Source organism: Camelus bactrianus, chromosome 6 (genome assembly GCF_048773025.1).
Source record: "Camelus bactrianus isolate YW-2024 breed Bactrian camel chromosome 6, ASM4877302v1, whole genome shotgun sequence".
Lineage (NCBI taxonomy): Eukaryota > Metazoa > Chordata > Mammalia > Artiodactyla > Camelidae > Camelus > Camelus bactrianus.
In genome coordinates, this window is record NC_133544.1 from 4945890 (window position 1) to 4966719 (window position 20830).

Below are 20830 nucleotides of genomic sequence, written 5' to 3' on the forward strand. Positions count from 1 at the left end.
TGCCCCTGAATGTTATAAGCTGAAATGCCCTAAGCAAATTCCTTCCCAGTGTCCGCCATTCTGCCCCTCCCATCACCATAGCAACTTGCCTAATCAAAGGGGCAAGAGAGGTGAGGGTCGGGGCCCTCCCTTGTATAGGGGCTTGCTCCGTTGCACCCTAGGGTCTCCAGTTACGAATTCTGTGCATCACTGATGCTGGTTTCCCTCTAGGAAAGTGGGACATGGTCTTAAGAAGTTGGCTGGTAACACAGGAAGAGCTGAAAAGCCCTCGTGTGCCTTGTCCCCCCTTTCCCCCATTCAGAATATGGCCTTGAAGCCCCTCTTAGCAGAAACTGGGGTGTCGGAGGGAATGGAGACTCATTTGGCCTGAGCTGCCTTTTGCTTCTTTGTTATATTAAGCTCCTGGATGATTAACCTTCTCCCACAGCGTTTCCCAAGATGGAACGTTCATGGCCAATAATCTGCGTCGCGAGAGTAAAAGGCCCCACTGCTCACATCTGGGAAATGCTGGCGCGAATAGGTTTCTTTATGACAGAGCTTCCCACGCCTGTAACAGGCGGCCTGCCCTCGAGTCCCTGTGCACCGCATACTGCGTGGGGTGCTTTCTCATGTTATTTGGAAACCCTCTCTGGCTGCTCCTTGAATGGCGCCCTGCAGAGCACAGGTCTGAGAACGGTGGGGTGGCACAAAGCTCGGGAGAACTAGCAGTTCCAGCCCTTAGCTCTGCCGCCAGCTCACTGAGCGGCTTGGGCAAGCACTTTTATCTTTCTGACCCTCAGTCTTTTCATCTTAGGAGACGGGTGAGCAATCCTACCCCTCAGGCCCGTCATGCAGAGAGGAAGTGGGACGATGCGACCTGGGCTGCACTGCTGGGACTGCGGCCAAGGAGGAAGGCCGGGTGCGATCCAGTGAGGCTGAGCACACGCGTGCATGTGTGTGTGCATGTGTGTCCACACGTGTGTATGCATGTGCCTGTGCATGTGTGCATGCTAGCAAGGTCTTGGTGGAGGGGCTGACACTGTAGACCTGGCGTTCCAAAGGTGCTGCTGGACCACGGGCAGAGTTTCCAAAGGAGCTTCCCGGGACAGCCTTCAGCCTCCCAATTCCACATTAAGGGTATAAAAGGGTCAGGAATTTGAGTTTTTAAAAAGCATTTGTAAGGAGAATGTCTTTGGGGGAGAGTTGAGCTGTTTATTCCAATCTGTTTCTCCCAAGAGAGAGGTGGGGTTGCTTCCTTCTCACCCCAATCTCTTGACAGCTTGGCGTATGTCCCCTGGAATTTGTGGCCTTAGTGGCTGAAAAATGGAAAGGCGACAAGGTGGCTCTCAGCAGACACCTGAGGAGGCTGTGGGTAGAGGACGTAACTGCCCATCTGTCAGTGTCTAGGGTGGGATCAGATGTGAGCCACGGGTGGGGTCATCTTGGATTCCGTCCACAGGGCCGCCTGCAGGGGTGGTGGGACTTCCACAGAGAAGACTGGAGGTGGACTTCCCTGTGCTCAGCGTCTGCAGGGGAAAGCAGCTGCCTAACAGAACGCCTTTCCCTACGTCAAGGGGGCTGAGGGTGAGAGACCATCAGTAATGTCGGGACTCCCCCAAAACCTCTGAGAGCTCCCTGAGAAGGGTCGGCTGAAACACCTGCCCCGCCCAGAGTGGGAACCATCGTAGTCTGATAAGAATTTCCTTTCTCCCTTCCCACACCCCGGGGGTTGGAAGGTCAGAAAGGATTTGGCAAGCTGGGGATGAGAAGGTGCACTAACCTGTCTGCCACCAAGAGGCACACCTGAGGCCGGCGGGCTCGGGGAGGGAAGGCTTACCTTTCCCTTGTTCCAAGTTTTGATGATTACCTTCCTTTTCACTCTTCATCTTTTGGGTGCTATGCACCCACTTTGGTCCTAAGCTGAAATAACCAAATTTGTTCTTAACGCATCCACATTCTCAGCTTGTGTGTTTACAAGCTCACCCCTCCGTTCGGCTTCCCGAGGGCAGGAGGCCGTAGGAACTACAGACGCCGCCCCCACGCCCTTCCTACAACCCGGCCCCGGGGTGGTGGGAGTGGGCCTCTGTGCCTCCCCTTTGTATTGAAACGTGTGGGAGAGTGTGGAGGAGACAAGTGGGCACAGCTGGGACCCTCTAACAGGAAGGACCCCTTAACAAGGCTCCTCCTTCAGGAGGGAGTGGAGGTTTCCCAGGCCCTCCTTGGGTCTGGTCTCACCTGCAGGCCAAGGTGGGAAGGATCCAGGCTGCTGACGCAGGAGGGGTCTCCTGGGAGTGGGGAGGGGCAGCTGAGCATCCTGCCCCGGGGTGGAGGGAGTAGAGGGCAGGGGTGAAAAGGGGCAGTGAGCTGCAGGGACAGGACGGGTCCTGGACTCAGGGCACATGCAGGCATGAGCCCCCTACCTGTACTTTCAGGGGAGGGGGCAGCTTTGTATGGTTGGACTGCACCCCCAAGTAATGTTATGTACTGAGATATGGGGCTGGTTTGATGACTGGAGAAATTTGCACATGGCCCGGGTGTTAGTGATGGGGTCATGGTGGTTATACAGTGTCCTCATCAGAGCAGCAGACTGAAGAATTTCTAGGGGAAATGACTTGGTGGCTTGGACTTGGGCTTACTTTTAAGGTACTCCAGCCTCACTCCCCTCCCCCAAAGTAGGGGTGAGGTTTTCAGCATGTTGATAATTTTTGAAGCTGGGAGAGCTCTCTACTTTCGTGTATGCTTGAAATTTCTATTAAAAAAAATTGAGACTCAGTAGGAACAGTAGCCTGGAATCAGTTTCTACCTTGTACGAAGTACCTGCCTATCGTTTTCATCAAAAAGCTGCCTTCCCAGTTGTGTGTTAGACGGACCCCTTTTGAGGAAGTCAGGGGATCTCAAATGTTACTTCGTCTACGCACTCTTCTGCCTCAAAGATTAAATGGTGGTAGCCTGTTCCCAAATCATAGGAAAAAAAGAGTAATGAATACAATGAATCAACCTTTGGGCAGGGGAAGTAATCACTTAAAATATCTGGGGGGCTTGGGAAGGTGCCCAAGTGGGCTTTGCAGTGAACCATGGCCAGTCCCCCCACCCCCCACTGCCGGGGCACATCACACATAGTGGGAACCACAGATGAAAATCCACGGATGCCAGGATCCCCCAAACTTCCCCAGATCTAGCTGGCCCTGGAAGCGCCCCATTCCCTGCCCTCACCCTGACCTTGTGTCTCTCTTCCATCCCGAGAGACTCTCCCCACCACGCCCTGATCCATCTCCTGCCCAGCATCACTTTGCACACAGGTGCTGGAAAGCCGTTTGCTAAGTGAGGAGCCCAGTGGCTCTACAGCAGGCACATCAAGGCCTCCACAGCCCGCGTGTGGGTGTCTCCTGCCCCAGCCCAGTCCTCTGCTGACCCTTCCCCTTCCTCGCGGATGGCTTGTGGTCCTCCACCTGCCCCTGAAGTCCATCCGAGTCCCCCTGGCTGGGTCGGGGCCCCTGGCTGGGCCAGCCACACCCTGGCTTCAGACGTCAGCCTCCTGTGGAGAGCCTCTCAGTGGCACCTCCAGCCCGATTTCTGTTCTGCACCTGCTAGCCCAACACCTGCTTCACGCACTGGGATGTCTCAGGGTCCCTGCACCTCACTCCAACCTGTCCCAGGCCAGACTTATTATCCTCTTTCAAATGTACAGTGCTCCCCAACTTAGCTGGCAGTGACATTTGCCCAGAGAACAACCAGGGACCAGGGCCTCACCCACCACCCACACCCCATCCATCACCAGGCCCTGCTGACGTCACCCCAGAAACTTCTCGGCCAATCCATTCACCTCTCCCCCATCTACTACTTGCACCTTGGTCCACGCCTCCATCACTTCACCGAGATTAGGGTAATAGCCCCTCACCTGTCACTCTCCACAGCCAGGCTGAGAGCTGATGTGGCCACAGGCCACCGGGAGGAGCAGGCCTGGTCCTGCGCCCGGGGTCTCTTGCTCCAGCAGAATCCTGGGGTTGCAGGCTCTGTGGGCCTCACAGGTGGTGAGCGCTGGTACGTGGCCACGGCTTGTTGTGTGAGTGAGTGAGCGGATGGTGAGTACCTGCAAGGCTAATACTGGGGGTTTCATACAGAATGTAGGCAAGTGTGAAGGCAGCAACAGGGATTTATATTCATACCCCTTCTCCCATTATTGAGTGTGGAAAATAGTGGAAGTGTATAGAATAAAAGTAGACCTTATAACTTTTAAGTCAATAATGGGTTCCTTTCCCTTTCCTGGTCTGGTTATTCCCTCAATTATTAATTTTAAAAGGATTATTTTTGCTGGTATTTACATAACCAAGTCAGCTAACAACTGGGTATCATAATTAAGCTGAATTTCTTATAGTTACCTAATCTGATGAAGGCTTACGCACCATATGCAAGCTATAGTTTTATTTGCAAATAACCCAGGTGAGAAAAAAAAATCTGTATGTGAAACACAATATAGTGTGAATCAGATCTAATTTTAAATACTTTAATTTATATACTTTCATGATTATAGGTCAATAAGAAATCCACTTTCCAGATCTTATTTCATTATAGAATATATTTGATAAGGATACATACAAACAATCATCTTTAATACATGTTGTTTACTGGTGCCCGGCACTTCTGCAGCAGGCTGGAGATGTAATAAAAAATGCTTCCCAATGTTCGGCCTCGTTAGCCACTCTAAACAACCAGTGCTGTAGAGTTCAGACAGTTCAATTCATTTACTTGCCTGGAACAAGTAAAAAAAAATCTTAATATTCGCCTTTAAGCCTGTTTATTACTCTTCTGTTTTAAAATCTGAGATACATTCCCCAATGTAAACAATAAATTTCAATCTGTCACACAATCGAAATGGGTAAGGCCTTCTTGACAATGCAGGCCACCTACGTTTTACTCATCAGAACGCAATCTTATTTCATAGTGTAACAAGCCGTCCGTGCACAAAAGACAGGAAAAGAAGCCACCCTTAGTACCTGGTGGAGCCTTCCGGACTTCTCCCCGCTGCAGGTGGATGGTACACTTAAGAGAGATCTTTTTGACTTGGTCTACTTGGTCTTAAAATACAAATATACAATGTCCATAAGCTAAATAGTAAAGCCTAGCCTTACGTACTTATTATGAATTGCTAAAACCCTATACAAGTACGATACCATGTCATGCCAATTAATGTACAGAGGACGGTGGCTCAGCGTCTCCACCACGCATCAGGGCCCGGGAACGGGGCACAGAGGGGACTCGATTCCTGTAGGCGTTAAGTGGCTGCGGCACTGGGTTAGGCGGGCAGTCCGGCTGGAGCTCTGAAATGCCCGCATACCCTGCGGCACTCGTGAACTTGATCTGGAGTAGAATCGGCTTAACACGAGGAGAAACTGACCCCTTTCTCATCAGCCTCCCAGAGGGAGAACTGAATGAAACCTTAGAACATGTAACCAAATATTCTTTGCACTTCCTGATTCAGTCGTGCAGATCAGTTATCCATTCTCTTCTCCACTGATTTCTCCTTTTAAAACCAATGAAGCAACAGCGATCAGGATTCAGTACCTCGTTATCATAAATACCTGACTCAGGAAGCTCGACGGTGAGCTAGTAAAGCCCATGTACAATCTTTGCAAAGGCGTTCTGTGGCTGTTTCTTTAAGAGTTCATAGAAGAGTTACGAAGGATACACCCGCCCCGTCTCGATGTCACCCTGATGTAAACCTTGGCATCCTTTCTTACATTAAGTGTGTTTTATACATTGAACAACAAAGGGGAGACCTGAACGGCTGATCTGCTGTGACGCTCACCGATCCACTAAGCTAAGGTAACCGGTACAGGGCGTGGTTTTCCTGAGGTTTGTGAGAACTTGTCAAACGAAGCAGAAATCACGGTGACCGAGTGTGACGTGAGTCTGTGGCTCCGGCCGCTCTGCTCCCCTGGTTCTCGCCGGGACTAAATGACCCGCCACTGCATGATGCTCGTGTCTTTGCCGCCGGTGGAGATGAGGTGGCTGTCATCACAGAGGAAGTCGACATTGGTGACGTGACTGCTGTGGCCACTGTACACGTGGCTGGGAGCCTGGGGAAGAAGGACGCGGGGGGAAGCTTCATGCAAAGCCAAGTAGGTGGCATCCACACTCACGCTCCCGCTCCTCCGTTCTTCCCCACTCCTGCTTTCACTCCTGCCTGGACCAAACCACGCGGAGCCCCTGCATATCGACCATCTGGTCTGGTCGGGGGAGGGATGCGGGCAGGGAGAGGTTCAACCCCAGAGGAGGGTGGACTGGATGCCGGGGTGGAGGGGAGGGTCCCCGGGAAGAAGGAGGGGGGCATTCCAGGCACTGCCCTGGGCTCAGCTCAGCAGCTGGAGCACAGGGAGCTGTGGTAGAGGGGAGAGGGGAGTGAGTCCCACCAAGTGCAGAGGCAGACAAGGCAGAACCAGGTAAGGGCTGGGTGCTCCCTGGAGGGCAGCTGGGGGCCCCAAAGTGCTCCAGAGCAGTTAGATGATGGTCACGTCCACATCCATGACTGGTGGCATTCACTCGCAGCATCTTTCTATTCAAGTACCAACCAGCCAGGCCAGGTGGTGAGTGCGCCCCATGGGGGTAAGACCAGAGAGGAAGACGGTCCCTTACCCTGAACTGGGAGCAAGGGTAGGAGAAGAGGTGCACTTTGCCAAAGTCGTCGCCAGTTGACAGCAGTTTTTTCTCGTGGGCCCGACAGGCGGCATTGATGTCAGTTCCGTCCGAGCCTTCTGGCCACACTCCTAAATCAAAGACCACAGACAGAGCACTGGAAACACCAGGACACAACAGGGCCACACTGCGTGGGGACTGGACATCGAACTCTCACAAAAATAAAATGTCCTGGGCTTTAGAAACAAGGCCCAGACGAATATGTTGTCTCAGCTCCTGGTCTCCCTGTTTCTGTGATCATCTCTCTGCAAGCTGTTCTGGGAAACCCTCCACGTGGAGCCCATTTTGCTGCAAGATTGTACCTCTTTTGGGCTACAGCAGAAAATAGGCCAGTAACCCTGGTTCCAAACACAATACCTCTCCTCTATCCCCGAAGCATCTGATGGGAAGTTGACTAGACCTAAGCCTTCAGTCTCCTAACTTTTCTTTTTTTGGGGTAACTCTTTATATATGAGAGCCTCTCACAAGGACTTTTTAAACTGTGGGACTGCATGTGGCTTTCAGGCTTGGTGTCAGCCCTTCATAGCGGCTGCCTGCCTGGTGGTGCTGGGCAGGTGTGGCGTCTGCCCGGGTGGGCCTGGGGTGTGGTCTTGGGGGTGAGGTCTCCTCACCATTGGTCCAGGAAACCCTTTTGGTCCCAATAATTTTGGATGTGAAAGAGCTGCATGCACATCAGTTTCTCAACAGGCAATTCTGGAGTAAACCCAGGGCATCCTAGCATTTAATATGAGAAGATGGTAAAATGCCAGCTCTAAAGATATTTGTGAAATTCTCACCAACTTATTGACTTACGGTCATATGTAAAGAGATGATAAACACTTCCTTTTCTTTTTTATTCTGTTACATTGTGGCAATTTATTTTAGACCATTTATGAATATATTCCTAATCTAAACTTTGAAGGAGGTGAAAAATTTAGTTTAAGGGCCAAAAAGATGTAGTAACCCTAACAAGTGAAAATGAACTGATTGAATGCCATTTGGTGCCTTGGTCTAGGAAGTGTGGCACAACCTCCTATGAGAGGATTCTGGAGAATTATCTCAGGACCCATTTGGTACCAGAGAAAAGGATTAAGCCCCATCTCTCTGGTTCTTCTTGCCTGGCTACGGCCCTTCCCCAGGGCTGCAGCCAGAGTGTTCGTTGTCCTGTGGGTGTCACATAGGCCGAGCAGTTTGAAGCTGACCATGAGATTTCAAAACTATTAGAGAAACATTCTAAAAGTAGACACATCTTATGTTTGAACCAAATGAAAGCTTCAGAAAACTTACCAAAGACATGGAATCCCAAAGTACAGGTGTACGTGGCCCATTCGATATCTCTCGTAGTTTCCACACTTACGACTTGCTTACAAGCAGAGGGAATCCCTGGGAAAGGCAAACGCAGGTCTAGTGACAAAGAGCCAAAGCACCCCCTCCTCCCCAGGCAAGGCTGGGCCTCTGGGGCCACGCCTCATAGGCTGCAGAGAGGGACACCGTGGGGACCGCGTTCATGGCCAGAACTGAGCCCAAGCCCCGGGGCCTCGGTGCGGACACCTCCTCTTCCGTTTCCTCCCACCTCCTTCTCTGGGTCTGATCCCCCCAGTCTGGCTTCTTTTCTTTGACCACCTCTGGTTCCTAGGCCTCCGTCTGCTCACTGTCCCCTCGGACACAACCTGCCTGCTGCTGTCAGGCTCCCAACACATGCTGGGGCACAGACAGACAGACAGACAGACGGACACACGCGCACACACACACATGCAATGCCTTCAGCTCCGGGTTAGGAATGGAAGCTTATGGAAACCAGTCACGCCAAGTACCGGTGGCCTCCCAGATGGTTCGTTTGTTCCCCAACTGGGCTCTCACTAATGGAGTATGAGACCATGTCTGAGAGCATTCTAGACGCACGGCCTGTCCCTGGAAACCACGCCCCTGCCTCTGCGCCATGTCAGGCAGGGCCTTGGAGAGGGCGGTGAGGGGGACCCTGTGCCACCTGCCCCACCAGAGGGAGCTGATCTTCCCCCTCCTCCACTGCCAGCAGCCCTGCCCGGCACAGCTCTACAGGTCGGGGCCGCCTCCCCACCCACTGGCTCTGGATGCCCGTGGCCTGGGCCCTGAGTCGAGATTTCCATGTCTGGAAAATGGGACAAGCCAGAAGTGCTTTGGATCACCTGAGAGCATGTGGCAAGGCACACGGTACCTTCTAGGACCTTCTGGTAGGGCGGAGACAAGGCCCTCCTCTGCCTGTGACTCCTGTGCCCTGCACGCGGCAGGTGCTTAAAAATGTCAGAGGACCCAGCACCTGGTGGCAGGTAGCAAGTGCCAGCTGTCCCCTATTTCCCCACCCAGCCTGGGCAAGACCTGGCCGGGAGGGGCTGGGGGAAGTGGAGGAGGGGCCCTAGGGGGCTGCTGTCCGCTTCATGGTCTCTGCCTGCTGGGGCAATGCCGTCACAAGGGTCTCTCTCGCCAGGACAGCTCTGACCCCACTCTCTTCTGCCTCCCCCTTGGGGCCCCATTCAGCCCGAACCCCAGGTCTCTCAGCGCCAGGAAGACCTTGAGAGGTTGTCCAGCCCAACTCCTCTACTTTACAGAGGAGGAAGTGAGGCCCAGAGACGCCATCCCGCGCCCGAGTCCTGCGGGAAGCGGGTTTTTGCAGGAGGCCCCATTTGTTCTCAGAGTGAAGGTTCTAAGTGACCTGCACCCAGACCCCTCCTGGGGAGCCACTTACAGTACAGGATTTCATAGTCTCCGGAGTTTGACACGAGGAACTGGGAGTTTACAGACCAGTCCAGGTGAGTGATGAAGCTGGAATGACCCTGGAGAGAAAACGCAGGGTGAGTTTCACTCCCTCACAGATGCCCACCCGCACCATCCCGAGGTGACAGAGGACCGCGCACAGCCCAGGAGGGGGGACCGGCACGCTCACCGAGCACTTGCCCACCCGCGTGTACTTCCTCCCATTGTCGCTGACTCCGTAAATGTAGATACAGTTGTCATGGGAGCCTATTGCTAAGAAATTTCCATCTGCGAAAACATGAGAGATTCCATTTCAGTCATTAAGAATAAACATTTTATCAGTTCCAAGGGATAATGTTAGTTGACATCACAGACTTAGAAAAAATAGCCATGAAGAGTTTCAAAGAGAAAAGCTTGCTTTTAAATAAATCCTATACCACTTTCAAAGCTATCTTTTGAAAATTCACATCTGCCTAGTTTCCTCTCCTTGTAAAAACCTTCCCTGGCCGTCCCCACCAAGGAGGCGTCCTTAGTGCGACCCAAAAGCCCTCTGGGGGGCACACACATCGCTCTTCACTGAACAGACCAGGTTCCCTCAGGCCTTTGACACTTTTCCTCCTGCCCCCTCACCCCAGCCTGGAAGGCCCTCCCCCATCACCTCTGCACACACTGTCCCCCCCAGCCTGGAAGGCCCTCCCCCATCACCTCTGCACACACTCTCCCCCACGGTCTGGAAGGCCCTTCCTGCTGCTCTTCCCATGGGCCATCCGCGAGCATCTCTGCCCCTGGGTCTCTGGCCTCAGGAAAGCTTAAGGGATCAGGCTGTGCTGCTTGTGCAGGAGGAGAAACACAAGGGAAGGAGCTCAATGTGACATACGAGCAGAGCCGCCCGTACAGCTGGCAGGTGACCGCGGCAGGTGTGAAGCCAAAGGGGGAGGTCCAGTATATAGGGGGAAGGAAACTGGGCCTCCAGATCTGTCCAGCAACAAAGTGCTAAGATTCCTGGCGCACGTGTTAGGTGTGAGAACTGCCCCTATGACATTCCTATGTTTAACAAACCTACGGGGGCTGGCAGCCTACCAACAGAGTTGAGTGTGGTTTCAATAAAAATTCACATAACTTCAGCTTATTAGCATATGGCCATCTTATGTACAATAATTCATAAATGAAAAAATTTAATAAAATGTGACTGAAAGGGTTATTAGGTGGTCCATAGAAATGCTCTAGGTTTGCGGTTCTCAGGATGCCGAAGAACCCGTCCCCCCACCCACCCTGGGCGAGTCTAAGGCCCGCCCAGGGCTCTGTTTCACTGGCCCCGGGTGCGCACCTGTACCTGGGATTACCTTTCTGAACCTCCCACTTCGACCAAACGCCAGATAGAGATTAGCAGCTGAAACCTGGCCCTCTCACTAGTGTCCACGGAACTGAGCCATTATCTAAGAGATTTGGTTCTCAATCCACACAGTTTAACTTGAGGAGGAAACTGCTCACCTCTCACACCCCCTGCTCACTTAACATCAGTCTCAAAGAGGATTTACGAAGCAGCCCCACTTCGCTGTGAAGCTCGTTCTGTGTAACCCGTCTGTGGCAGTGGGTGAGTGTCTGCTGACGGAAGAAATGTTCACATGCTGGGGTCTGGGGAAGTCATTCTGGCTTATACATAATTCAACTTGAATTTTACGCAAAAATTTTATGCTAAAATGAAACAGCCTGTTTGTGGCCTATCAAACATACATTGTACATCTGTTTTAATCGTTACGGAAAAGGATGCATTGACCAGAAGTAAAGAATGGCCATGTTAAAAATGAGAACTAGACGCCTCCCTCCCTAGGGCCCCAGCGCTGGGCCCCCTTTGATGATCAGACCCCCTGCCCGGGGGCCAAGGCCACAGACTCGCTGTGCACCTGCTGATCCGATTATGATGTTTCTTTTTTTAAAAACCTTGAAGAAATGTACCCCTGGCTTGCTTGACGTTCTTTGTTGCGACAGGACATTAAACTGCTGAGAACCATGCCTCTCGGGGTCGGTTCCTCACAGTTATTTTGAGAATGTCTCCTGGGCTATAGTCCTCATTTTGGCTCAAATGAAGCTCTTTTCGACTCCTATCAGAGGCTGGTTTACTGACTGTTTCCATGGGTACTGCCTACGTCACTGAGTGCAGAGGCAGCACTGGCCCCAGTCTGGCCTGGCAGCGGGAGTGCACCGGCCCTTCCCAGTATCCTGGGGCGCTGGCTCCACCCGTCAACTCAGGAACCATTTGCTTTTCCTCTGGCAGCTAACAAGACATCTAGAACTTGCATGAGTTGAGGCAATGAGAAAAAAGCCCTCGTGGTGTGATGTCTTCTCCTCTGAGCACACCACAGCTGATGGAGCTACTGGGAGATGGCGGCAAATCCAGGCTGGGATTGGGAGCAGGTTCCTAGAGCTCCGCATCAGTGGTAGCCTGTGCTTGGGCACCTAATTTGTGTGTGTGTGTGTGTGTGTGTGTGTGTGTGTGTGTGTCTAAAATCTGTAAATACTTTTTTTTTTGGAGGGGGAAGTAATTAGGTTTATTTATTTATTTATTTAATGGAGGTACTGGGGATTGAACCCAGCACCTTGTGCATGCTAAGCACTGTGCTCTACCACTGAGCTACACCCTCCTGCCCCGTAAAATCTGTAAATACCTGAATCCACAAAGGAGCCAGTAACCCACAGTGGTCCAGCGCGTGTGCCTGAAACATCTTGTGTGCATCCTGGAAACTCACAGTGCTGACCACACTCTGCTTTGTAGCTGGTCAGCTGCACTGTGGTTCGCCTGTGCACATTCATGCATCAACTAATACTTACCGAGCATTTACTCTGTATTGCCTATTACTCTATTGCATCTGCTCCCAGCTAGGTGCTGGGCATACCGGGCTGAACAAAACATGGTCCCTATCATTCTGTGGGACTTGGAGCCCCAGCCTAAGGATCTGGGGTCACCACTGCCACTGCTGCTGATGAAATCATAGCACCTGCAACATCTGCAATGACATCACATTACCGATGACATCATGTCACCCATAGCATCTGCTGGCAGCATCACTTTGCCCATGACACCTGCATAATGCTCTGCTCGCCAAAGAGCACGTTCACAGCTCCTCCTTCAGCTGAGCTCCACATAACTTGCTGTCTGGTCTGACAAGGGACACCCGCTCCTGAAGACAGGGCGCTGGATCTACATGCAGGTTGCCCTGACTTGGCTCCGGGTCATCACCCTTGCCCCACACAGCCTCCAGGTAATGACTCTGGAACCTGAGAGGCAGAGTTACTGGTAGAGAGAGCTCCCTGGTCTCCAGGGAATGGTCATTAGTATAAATGATGAGAAACGGAAACAGACTCCCTGAAGGACCCTGCTATGTTAGCAGGAGCTGACAGACATCCGAGGGCCTTCTAGAAAAGCCCTCAGATGCAGACAAGGCCCTCCTGCATGTAGCAGAGGGTCAGAATAACTAAGAAAATGCCGAGACGCACATAAGAGGATGCAGAATATTGGCCAGGGTTAACAGAATGAAATATAATCCTTAGAATGTCAAGAAGGGAGTCAGATCCTTCTCAACAGGGAGAAAAGGTTCCCAAGGTGGCTGTGCAGCTGTGTGTTTAGGGTGAAGAGTTGTAAACTTTTGGGTGCAAGCATCCCAAAGAGGTGTTCTTTCTGTAAGGTTACCTCTAGAGATCAAGAACACAGCCCGGCATGCGGTAGGGACGACTGTCCATCGGCTTATAAAATAGAAGATTCCTACAGAGTGGTAGCAATTCAGCCTTGGCCAAGTATTTCCAAGGAGCAAAACTGCTATGTCTAAGAATGTTCAAGTAGCTGAATGACCCGATATCACAGAGAAAGAGTGCTTCCTACATCACAAGCCCAGAGGATGAGGCTTAGAAAACAGTGACCTGTAGCCATGAGTGTTTGGGGCACAGGTGTTGCCAAAAGGACTCAGGAGCTGACCTGAAGCAGCCAGTAATGGGTAAATGGTTCCACCTCCTACAACCATCACAGATTGAAACATACCAAATATACTCAAATTTACAATGGCACCCAAACCACCATTACCACCAACTGATCATCGTTAAAGGGAGCAGAGAACAAGCTCTTTGTTTTGGAAACTGGTAAATAAAGTGAACGAAACCAAGCATTTGTCTTGGCTCTCCTGTTTGAACTCTACCATATGATGCGTGACAAAATAGTAGATGAAGGGAAGTTTCTGGTCACAGAAAAGTAGATGAAGGGAAGTTTCTCTTTCTAGGATAATCTATCTAAGAAATGAAGAAGAAAGGCTAAAATGGGAAAGCCAATCATTTGCATCCCCTAATGGATTTACCTGTCGGACGTCAACAGCTGCTAATGACAGAGAAAGCGAGACAAGCAGCCATTGGGTGTCTCCTGCAGGAAGAAGAGACCAGCACACGTGGAGCCTGAATAGAATCTAGATCCAAAAATTACTTCACAGAAAAAACAGGGGACAGAGAGACATGCTAGACGATACCCCAGAGATGCACTCAGGAAAATCCAGAGTGTGGAGAATGCTCTGGGGGAAATGAGCCAGCTTCTTCAATAAACAACCTGAAAGCTGGTGGGGTGGGGTGGGGGAGAGAGAGAGAGAGAGAGAGAGGATCTATGGCTTAAAAGAGGCTTGTGAGTCCAAAATGGACAAATGATCAATGTTCCAAGCAGCATTATTCATAACAGCCGAAACACAGAAACAATCCAAATGTCTCTTATCTGACAAATGGATAAACCAAAAGTGGTATGTCCACAAAATGGAATACTATCTAGCAATGAAAAAGAATACACTATTGATACACACAATAACATGAATGAACTCAAAAATATTATTCTAAGTAAAAGAAGCTCGATGCAACAGGCTACATTTTGTATGATTCCATTGACATGAAATGTCCAGAAAAGGCAAATGTCCAGATAGAGACAGAACAGCAGATCAGTGGTTGCCTTGGGCTGGAAGTGGGAGTGGAGATTAATTGCTAACGGGCAGGGAGGGAATTTTGGGGGTGATGGAACGGTTTTCTAAAACTGGACTGTGATGACTGTTGCACAACCCTACAAATTAACTCAGAATCACTGAATTGTACATTCGTCAAGGGTCAATTATTGTAGATCAATTATACCTTATTAAAGCTGTTAAAAGAGTCATCTTTTTTAGATCTATAGATAGTAACACCAACAGATGAAAGGGTAGGATGTCTGGGAAGTGCTTCAGAAACAGCATGGTTGGCGGAGAGGTGGTTGAGATGAGGGTGTACCCCCCACTCCCTGCCAAAAAAACAACATGGGGGGGCACTGGATGAATGAAATGGCTGAGTCAATAACTGTGGAAGCTGGGTGATGGGTACGTGCGGGTTTATTATGCTGTTCAGTCTGATTTTGTCCATTTTTGAAACCTCCATCGTAAAAACTTAAAAAAAAACACATAGGCATAGTGACCCAAAGGAGGCAGGCTGAGAACCCTCAAACGCCACAATTATGTGCAAATATAGTTTAAATTTCGCTCTGAGGGGGCTTGTGAATGTTATTCTTTAAAGATACCTACACAGAACTTCATCGGTCTGTCCGAGTTTTACAGTGAGTGTGTTCTCACCTGGCGAGTAACGCATCACAGAGAGCTGTTCGTTCCCATCCGTGTGAACGGTGACCAAGTCTTTTGTTTCTGTGTCAAACACAAACCACCTGTTGTAAACAAGGGGAAAAGTCCAGTGAGGAAAGGGAGTAAGACTACTGTGATCACGGCAAGGCTACAGAAACTGTTACTCGAAGAGCTTAATGAAAAGTCTGCATTTGCTTAACAAGAATGCTTGCTCCCATCTTTTATTTAAAGAAAATTTCCTACATATGAGCATTTCCTAAAGAAAGGAGCAGCATCTGGCGACCATGGGAAACGATTCAGTTACCGACGCTTCAGCTAAGCAGCGCTGGGCCAGCGTCCGACCTGCCGTGAATGCTGGAGAACGGCAGGAGGGTGAGCAGGGGACTGGTCTTGGAATTTAACCTCTTTAGGCTCAGCTTCCTCATCTGTAAAATGGGGATAAAGGACCAGACTGACTTTGCAGGCCCAGCGACGAATCGGTCAAATTATAACAGACACAGAAGTGCTCTGCGTCCTCGAACAAGGACATGTGCTCAGTCAGTGTCCGTTTACTGATGGAAAGGCTGTACTCTCCTGCCCGTGTGTTCTCAAGGGGTGACAGCTAGTGGAACACTGGTGTTTTCAGGGATGAAAAGCAACGTGGGCTCCCTGCTGCTGCCGTTTCAAACCTTGATGAAACACATCCCCAGGCACGTCCGCTGAGACAGCACCCCTGTGTTCTCAGCTTCTACTTGGGGCCCTAGTCATCACCACTCAGTGGGCTGGCTGACCTTGAAATCTGGGTTCGGCTTCCATCTTTACTTTCCTGCATCTTCAGCAACCATTCACCTTTAATGTGCTGTTTAACCCCAACAGAGGTCAGAATATAAGCAGCAGAGAAACTGGGCGGACTGGGCTCTGCCTTTGAAATGTCATATTAAACTGCTCCGTCAAGGCACCGGGACCAGAGATGGGGGCGGGTGCCGACGGAGAGGCGGGATTAGGTTACATGCGGTCTCTCTTCCCCCCACAGGACACTATCTGTGACTCTGAGCACCTGGCGTCGCCCCACAGCCCATCCTGCCCAGCCTGTAGCTGATGGCACTTGCTGGCTGTCAGCCGTTCATCAGAGCCTGCTGAGTTGGAAGCTTCAGCTGTCTCTAGGAGAGGTAAAAGGAGTGTGTGTGTGTGTGTGTGTGTGCGCGTGCGTGCGTGCACGCAAACATTTTCATGAAGAATTCTGCTGGATACAAGGTCCCCAACTCTTCAGACGTTGCCACCTGTGACTTACACATGGTTACTCTTCCTTTATAAGTACTCTGCACTCCGAACACCACGATCTAAGTGGTCGGCTTTTTTAAAGCCGCAGTATAGTTTAATTGCTGTGCAATATTATATAAGTTACAGGTTTACAATGTAGTGATCCGCACTTTTTAAGGTTATGCTCCATTTATAGTTATTATAAAGTACTGGCTGTGTTCCCCGTGTGGTACAATACATCCTTGTACCTTACTTTATACCTAATGGTCAGTCCCTCTTACCCCTACCCCTGTATTGTCCCTCCTCCCTGGCCTCTCCATAAGTGGCAAGCTTTTTAGAGGAGGAAGTCACCAAGAGTATATGAATTAAGCTATAAGAAGTGTATAGACTATGACAAACGACATAAAAGTACAACTGAAACTTGTAAAAGGATGATAATGACAACCACGGAAATCGCCTGCCAGGCAAGCCCGGCAGGTGCTTCCTATCCTGGCTCCTTCAGTCATCAGGGCAACGGGGCTTCAAGGCAGACACACTGCCACCATTTACAGAGGGAGAAACAAACCCAGAGAGGTCACAGAACTGGCTCAAAGACGCACTATGGCTCAGTGGTGAAGCTGTGATTCAAACCCGGCAAATTGGGGGCGCTTGGCATGTAAGTACTGGCTGAGTCCACTAGGAGGCTCAGAATCAGGGCAGTTTCTAAAATTTTGGAAGGGTGGCAAGAAAAAGCACTTTAAAAGCTTTAGTGCTTTGAAACGCTTTCTCACCCGACCCCAAAGCAGAGGCCCCTCTGCAGCCTCCTGGGGGTGGGGGGCCCACAATCCCCTGAAATCGCAGGCAAACGTGTGTGTGTGTGTGGGGGCCTCTGGTGGGAGAGGGGGCCACAGCTTCCCTCGGCTTTCCCCGAGGTCCACAATGGGAAGGAAGGACCCCAGCCTCAGGGTTTACTTTCGAGTTTTGGCTTCCTTCTTGCTAAGTCATTAGAAGCTGACAGGTGCAGCCGAGAGCGACGCTGGGCATGTCGCGGGGGAAACACGGACAACCAGCCTCTTTCCCACGGCCTGAGCGAGCACAAGCCAGGCTGGTGGGCACTTACCTCCCAGTCAGTGTTCCAACTGCAACCACAGACCCTGAAGGATGAAAACCAGAAGACTGAGCTGGATCCTAAAACATTGTAAAGGAAGTGTAAATTGATGGCCAGACACAGCGCTGCCGCACACAACACACACAAGCACAGCCCTAGTCCCGCAGGACCACGTGGCCCCATTAAAAAAAACCCTCTCTTCTCTCCAGAGATGAAAGTGTTTTCCTACTTCGATGAAGGTCATGCCTCAATAATGCTAAACTGTTATCCTTTTATAATTTATCTCTTCCTGCCTTATGTCCTTCCACAGCCACTGTAATCAGATGAATTAGAGGACAGGTCAACAAAGACACGCTCTTCCTCCAAGCCTTGGGAGCCCCGCTGGTGGACCCCCATTCCGAAAGGCGAGCTTGTGCCCCGTCTGTCTGGAAGTACAACCACCGCACCCAATTCCATCAGGTCGGTACTGGATGAGCGCCCCCCACTGGGTGCAAGACACCACGACAGCCCCAGGCGGATCTCGGGATGCGTAAGGCACGTTCCACGTTTGGGATGGACGTGCTCGCTACTAACTCTGATACAAGATGGACACGACTGATGGAAGGAGGTAAAACAAGCCGGAGAGGGAGGGTTAGGTGCAGTCGGGTGGGGAGGCGGGTGCTGGGAGCCTGTGACTCGGGCCTCCTGATGCAGGGAGAATCACCAGCGGTGAAGGTGGAAGTGGACGCACCAGTATTTTGGGGGATCAGGTGTTAAGGGGACAATGGTTCGATCACAGAGGTAAATGCAGTCTGGGGCCTATTTGAGGAATGGCAGGTGGAGTCCGTGGGTTTACAAGGCGGAACGTGCGGCGTGGGGAACTGGGGATGGTGCTAGGAAAGGGCACTGCGTCGCCAAGTCCGGGATTGTGATCACTACAAGAAACACGGTGACACTGACTTCTTCCTTGCACTAAGAAGGGTGACATGACTGTCTGTGTTTTAGATAGAAGATCACCTGGTAGGGGGCTTAGGATGAACTGAGTGAGAAGATTCATCACAGGAAGACCAAGAAAACAGCAGCATTGGGAACGGAAACAGGAGGGGGCACTGAGATACCACTGGGTGAGCTGACAAAGGAAGAGATGGGAGGGAAAGCCTTCTCAGGCGCTGGTTACATCACTGCCACGCTTTTCCAAAGTGGGATCTGTAATTAAGTGCAGGGCCGCCACCGATGCACAGAGAGAAATCACGTGCACTTGAAGCTTTACTGTGCAATTCATCCGAGGCTCGTAACATTTCTGAGATGAAGATACTGAGGTATGAGGAGGGTAAGTGCTTCTGTCCAGTCACGTGGCCAGTGGGTAAAGGAGCCAGGACTTCACTGCAGATCCTTTTGGTGTCTGCTTTGGTGCCCCTGCCCTTGTGTTGGGCTGAGTGGGTTAACGGTCTGGTTACGGAGTAACTGGCTTTGCCTTCGGCTGGGCTGCTGTGTGGACCGAGGCAGCAGGGAAGGCTGCCCTCCTGGGTCAGCTCTGTGCCAACCCCTCACGTGTTCCCCACCCCATCTGTCCCTCTGAGCCCCAGCCAGGGGACAGGTGCAATGTAGGACATCACTTCCCACAGCCCTGCCCTGCCACCTTGGGCCACTTGCAATCTTTCCTCGGGCGGCGGTGTCATCCCCAGGCCCTGTCATCTTAGCGCCCAGCTCCACCAGTGGCCGGCCAGCTCCAGTCTCTTGCACACCTTCTCCAAAAGCGAAGGGCAGGAGGACTGAAACATGGACCCAGCACATCGGGAAATGCTGGCAGCTCTCCGGGGGCTGAAAGGAGTACGTGTGGGGTCTGCGGAGGGGCTACCCTCGGCCCAGGACTGTACATATCAGTAAGGGTGCAGGCAACACAACATGGGATGTGCTTTGGACTCACTACCAAAGACCCTGGGTGATGCACGGAAGACCCTGGCTTTGGGAGTCAGACTGAGCTGGGTGTAAACACTTGCTCCATCACGGACTCAGTGACCTTGGTGAACTATTTGACGTCTCTGAGCTTCAGTGCCCTAACTAATAGAAGCAGGGTAAAAACCTTCGACCTGGGGGGCTGCTGCAGGGATTGAGGATAATATGTGCATAGTGCCCGGAATGCAAACAACGCTCAGTAAAGGCACTGCTGCACGGTATGTAGGGAAAGGGTATTTCAGCACTTGATGTACAAACTGAGTTACTTTTGCAAAGGTCACTGAGTGAGATGCTGACTTTAAACTTCACCTTTACCATCAAACTCAAATTACAAAGGTAAATTGTGGTATGCTTTAGAATAGCTTGTAAATTCTCACTCCAAATGTACCCTATGAAGAGGATGCAGGCTCACAACCAGGCTTTAAGCCAGTGAAGAGACCGCACTCAGGAAACCCAGCAACCAGCCCCGAAAGACTAACTTAAAACACAATAGCAAACTTTAGAATTACACGGATGAGACCACTCAAGGCAATGTTTAAAGTGATGCAATTCGAAGGAGATAAATTAAGTGACGTTTGCTTTGGGACAATTTTATATCACTATCAACCTCATGCAAAAAAAATAAATCAATGTGTTCCAGATGAATTTTTATAGAAAGAGGGAATATAACGTGACGTCTACCTCTATTATTTTGTCCCAGACGGGCCGGTGACCAACAGCGTCCCAGAGGGTGGCATGCCTGTCATGCCCGCAGGTCAGGAACTGAGGTTTTGAGGCATGGATGGCCAGTCCCCAGAGCTCGTCCGTGTGCCCCTACAAAGAAGCCAGACAAACGGGAGCTCTGAAATACTGCAGGAGGTGCTCGGGAGCCCTGCAGGACCAGAACCCGGGCTTCCTGCACACTCTGTAACTGCCCGCGTCCACCCCCTTCCTCCCCAACTTCACTTGTGGTACCAACTTAGACTCTGAAGCACAGGAAGGTTAAGAGTCTATGACACAGGAAGGGTCCGCTCTCTGTAACGCTTTATTGTATTCTAACGCCCCACGAAATTAAAGTGCTTGGTGGGCGGGCTGAGCGGGCACGCACCTGAGTGATGGGGGTGAAGTCCCCTGACAGTGTGCCCTGCAGAACAAAGTTTCTGGTGGTGCCTATCAAGATCACATCGCCTTTGCCCTCGGCCACAGTCCGTATGGGACCAAACTGTTCTGGAATCTGCATTGAGAAGAAAATATTTAAAATGTCATCAGCTTGGGAAGAGGGAGGGGATAGCTCAGTGGTAGAGTGTGTGCTTGGCAAGCACGAGGTCCCAGGTTCAATTCCCAGCTCCTCCATTGAGATAAATAAATAAAAACCCAATCACTCCCCCCAGTAAAATAAAACGTCATTAATTTATTAGCTCCATTATTCAAATGCTTGTTTAGATATCACAATGATTGCTCCCATCGTAGTCACACTTACAAGAATCAGCCAGAGTAAGGCTGTCAAAAAAAAAAAAAAAAAACAAAGAAGAAAGCATTTTTTAAGACAAAATAAGAAAATAAGAAATACTGCTTGGTAGTTTAT

General features: G+C 50.8%; 1 protein-coding gene across 1 annotated transcript in view; it reads right to left on the reverse strand.

The window, feature by feature from the left end:
* Positions 1 to 4469: 4469 nt before the first annotated feature.
* The window catches only part of EML1 (EMAP like 1), a 116872-nt gene continuing 100511 nt past the window's right edge, over positions 4470 to 20830 (reverse strand). The window contains 9 exon segments of the mRNA XM_074365046.1: positions 4470 to 6056; positions 6613 to 6743; positions 7939 to 8034; positions 9374 to 9461; positions 9572 to 9669; positions 15000 to 15088; positions 17344 to 17411; positions 19948 to 20079; positions 20354 to 20479. Of these exon segments, the coding sequence (XP_074221147.1) occupies positions 5931 to 6056; positions 6613 to 6743; positions 7939 to 8034; positions 9374 to 9461; positions 9572 to 9669; positions 15000 to 15088; positions 17344 to 17411; positions 19948 to 20079; positions 20354 to 20479 (954 nt within the window). The 3' untranslated portion in view covers positions 4470 to 5930.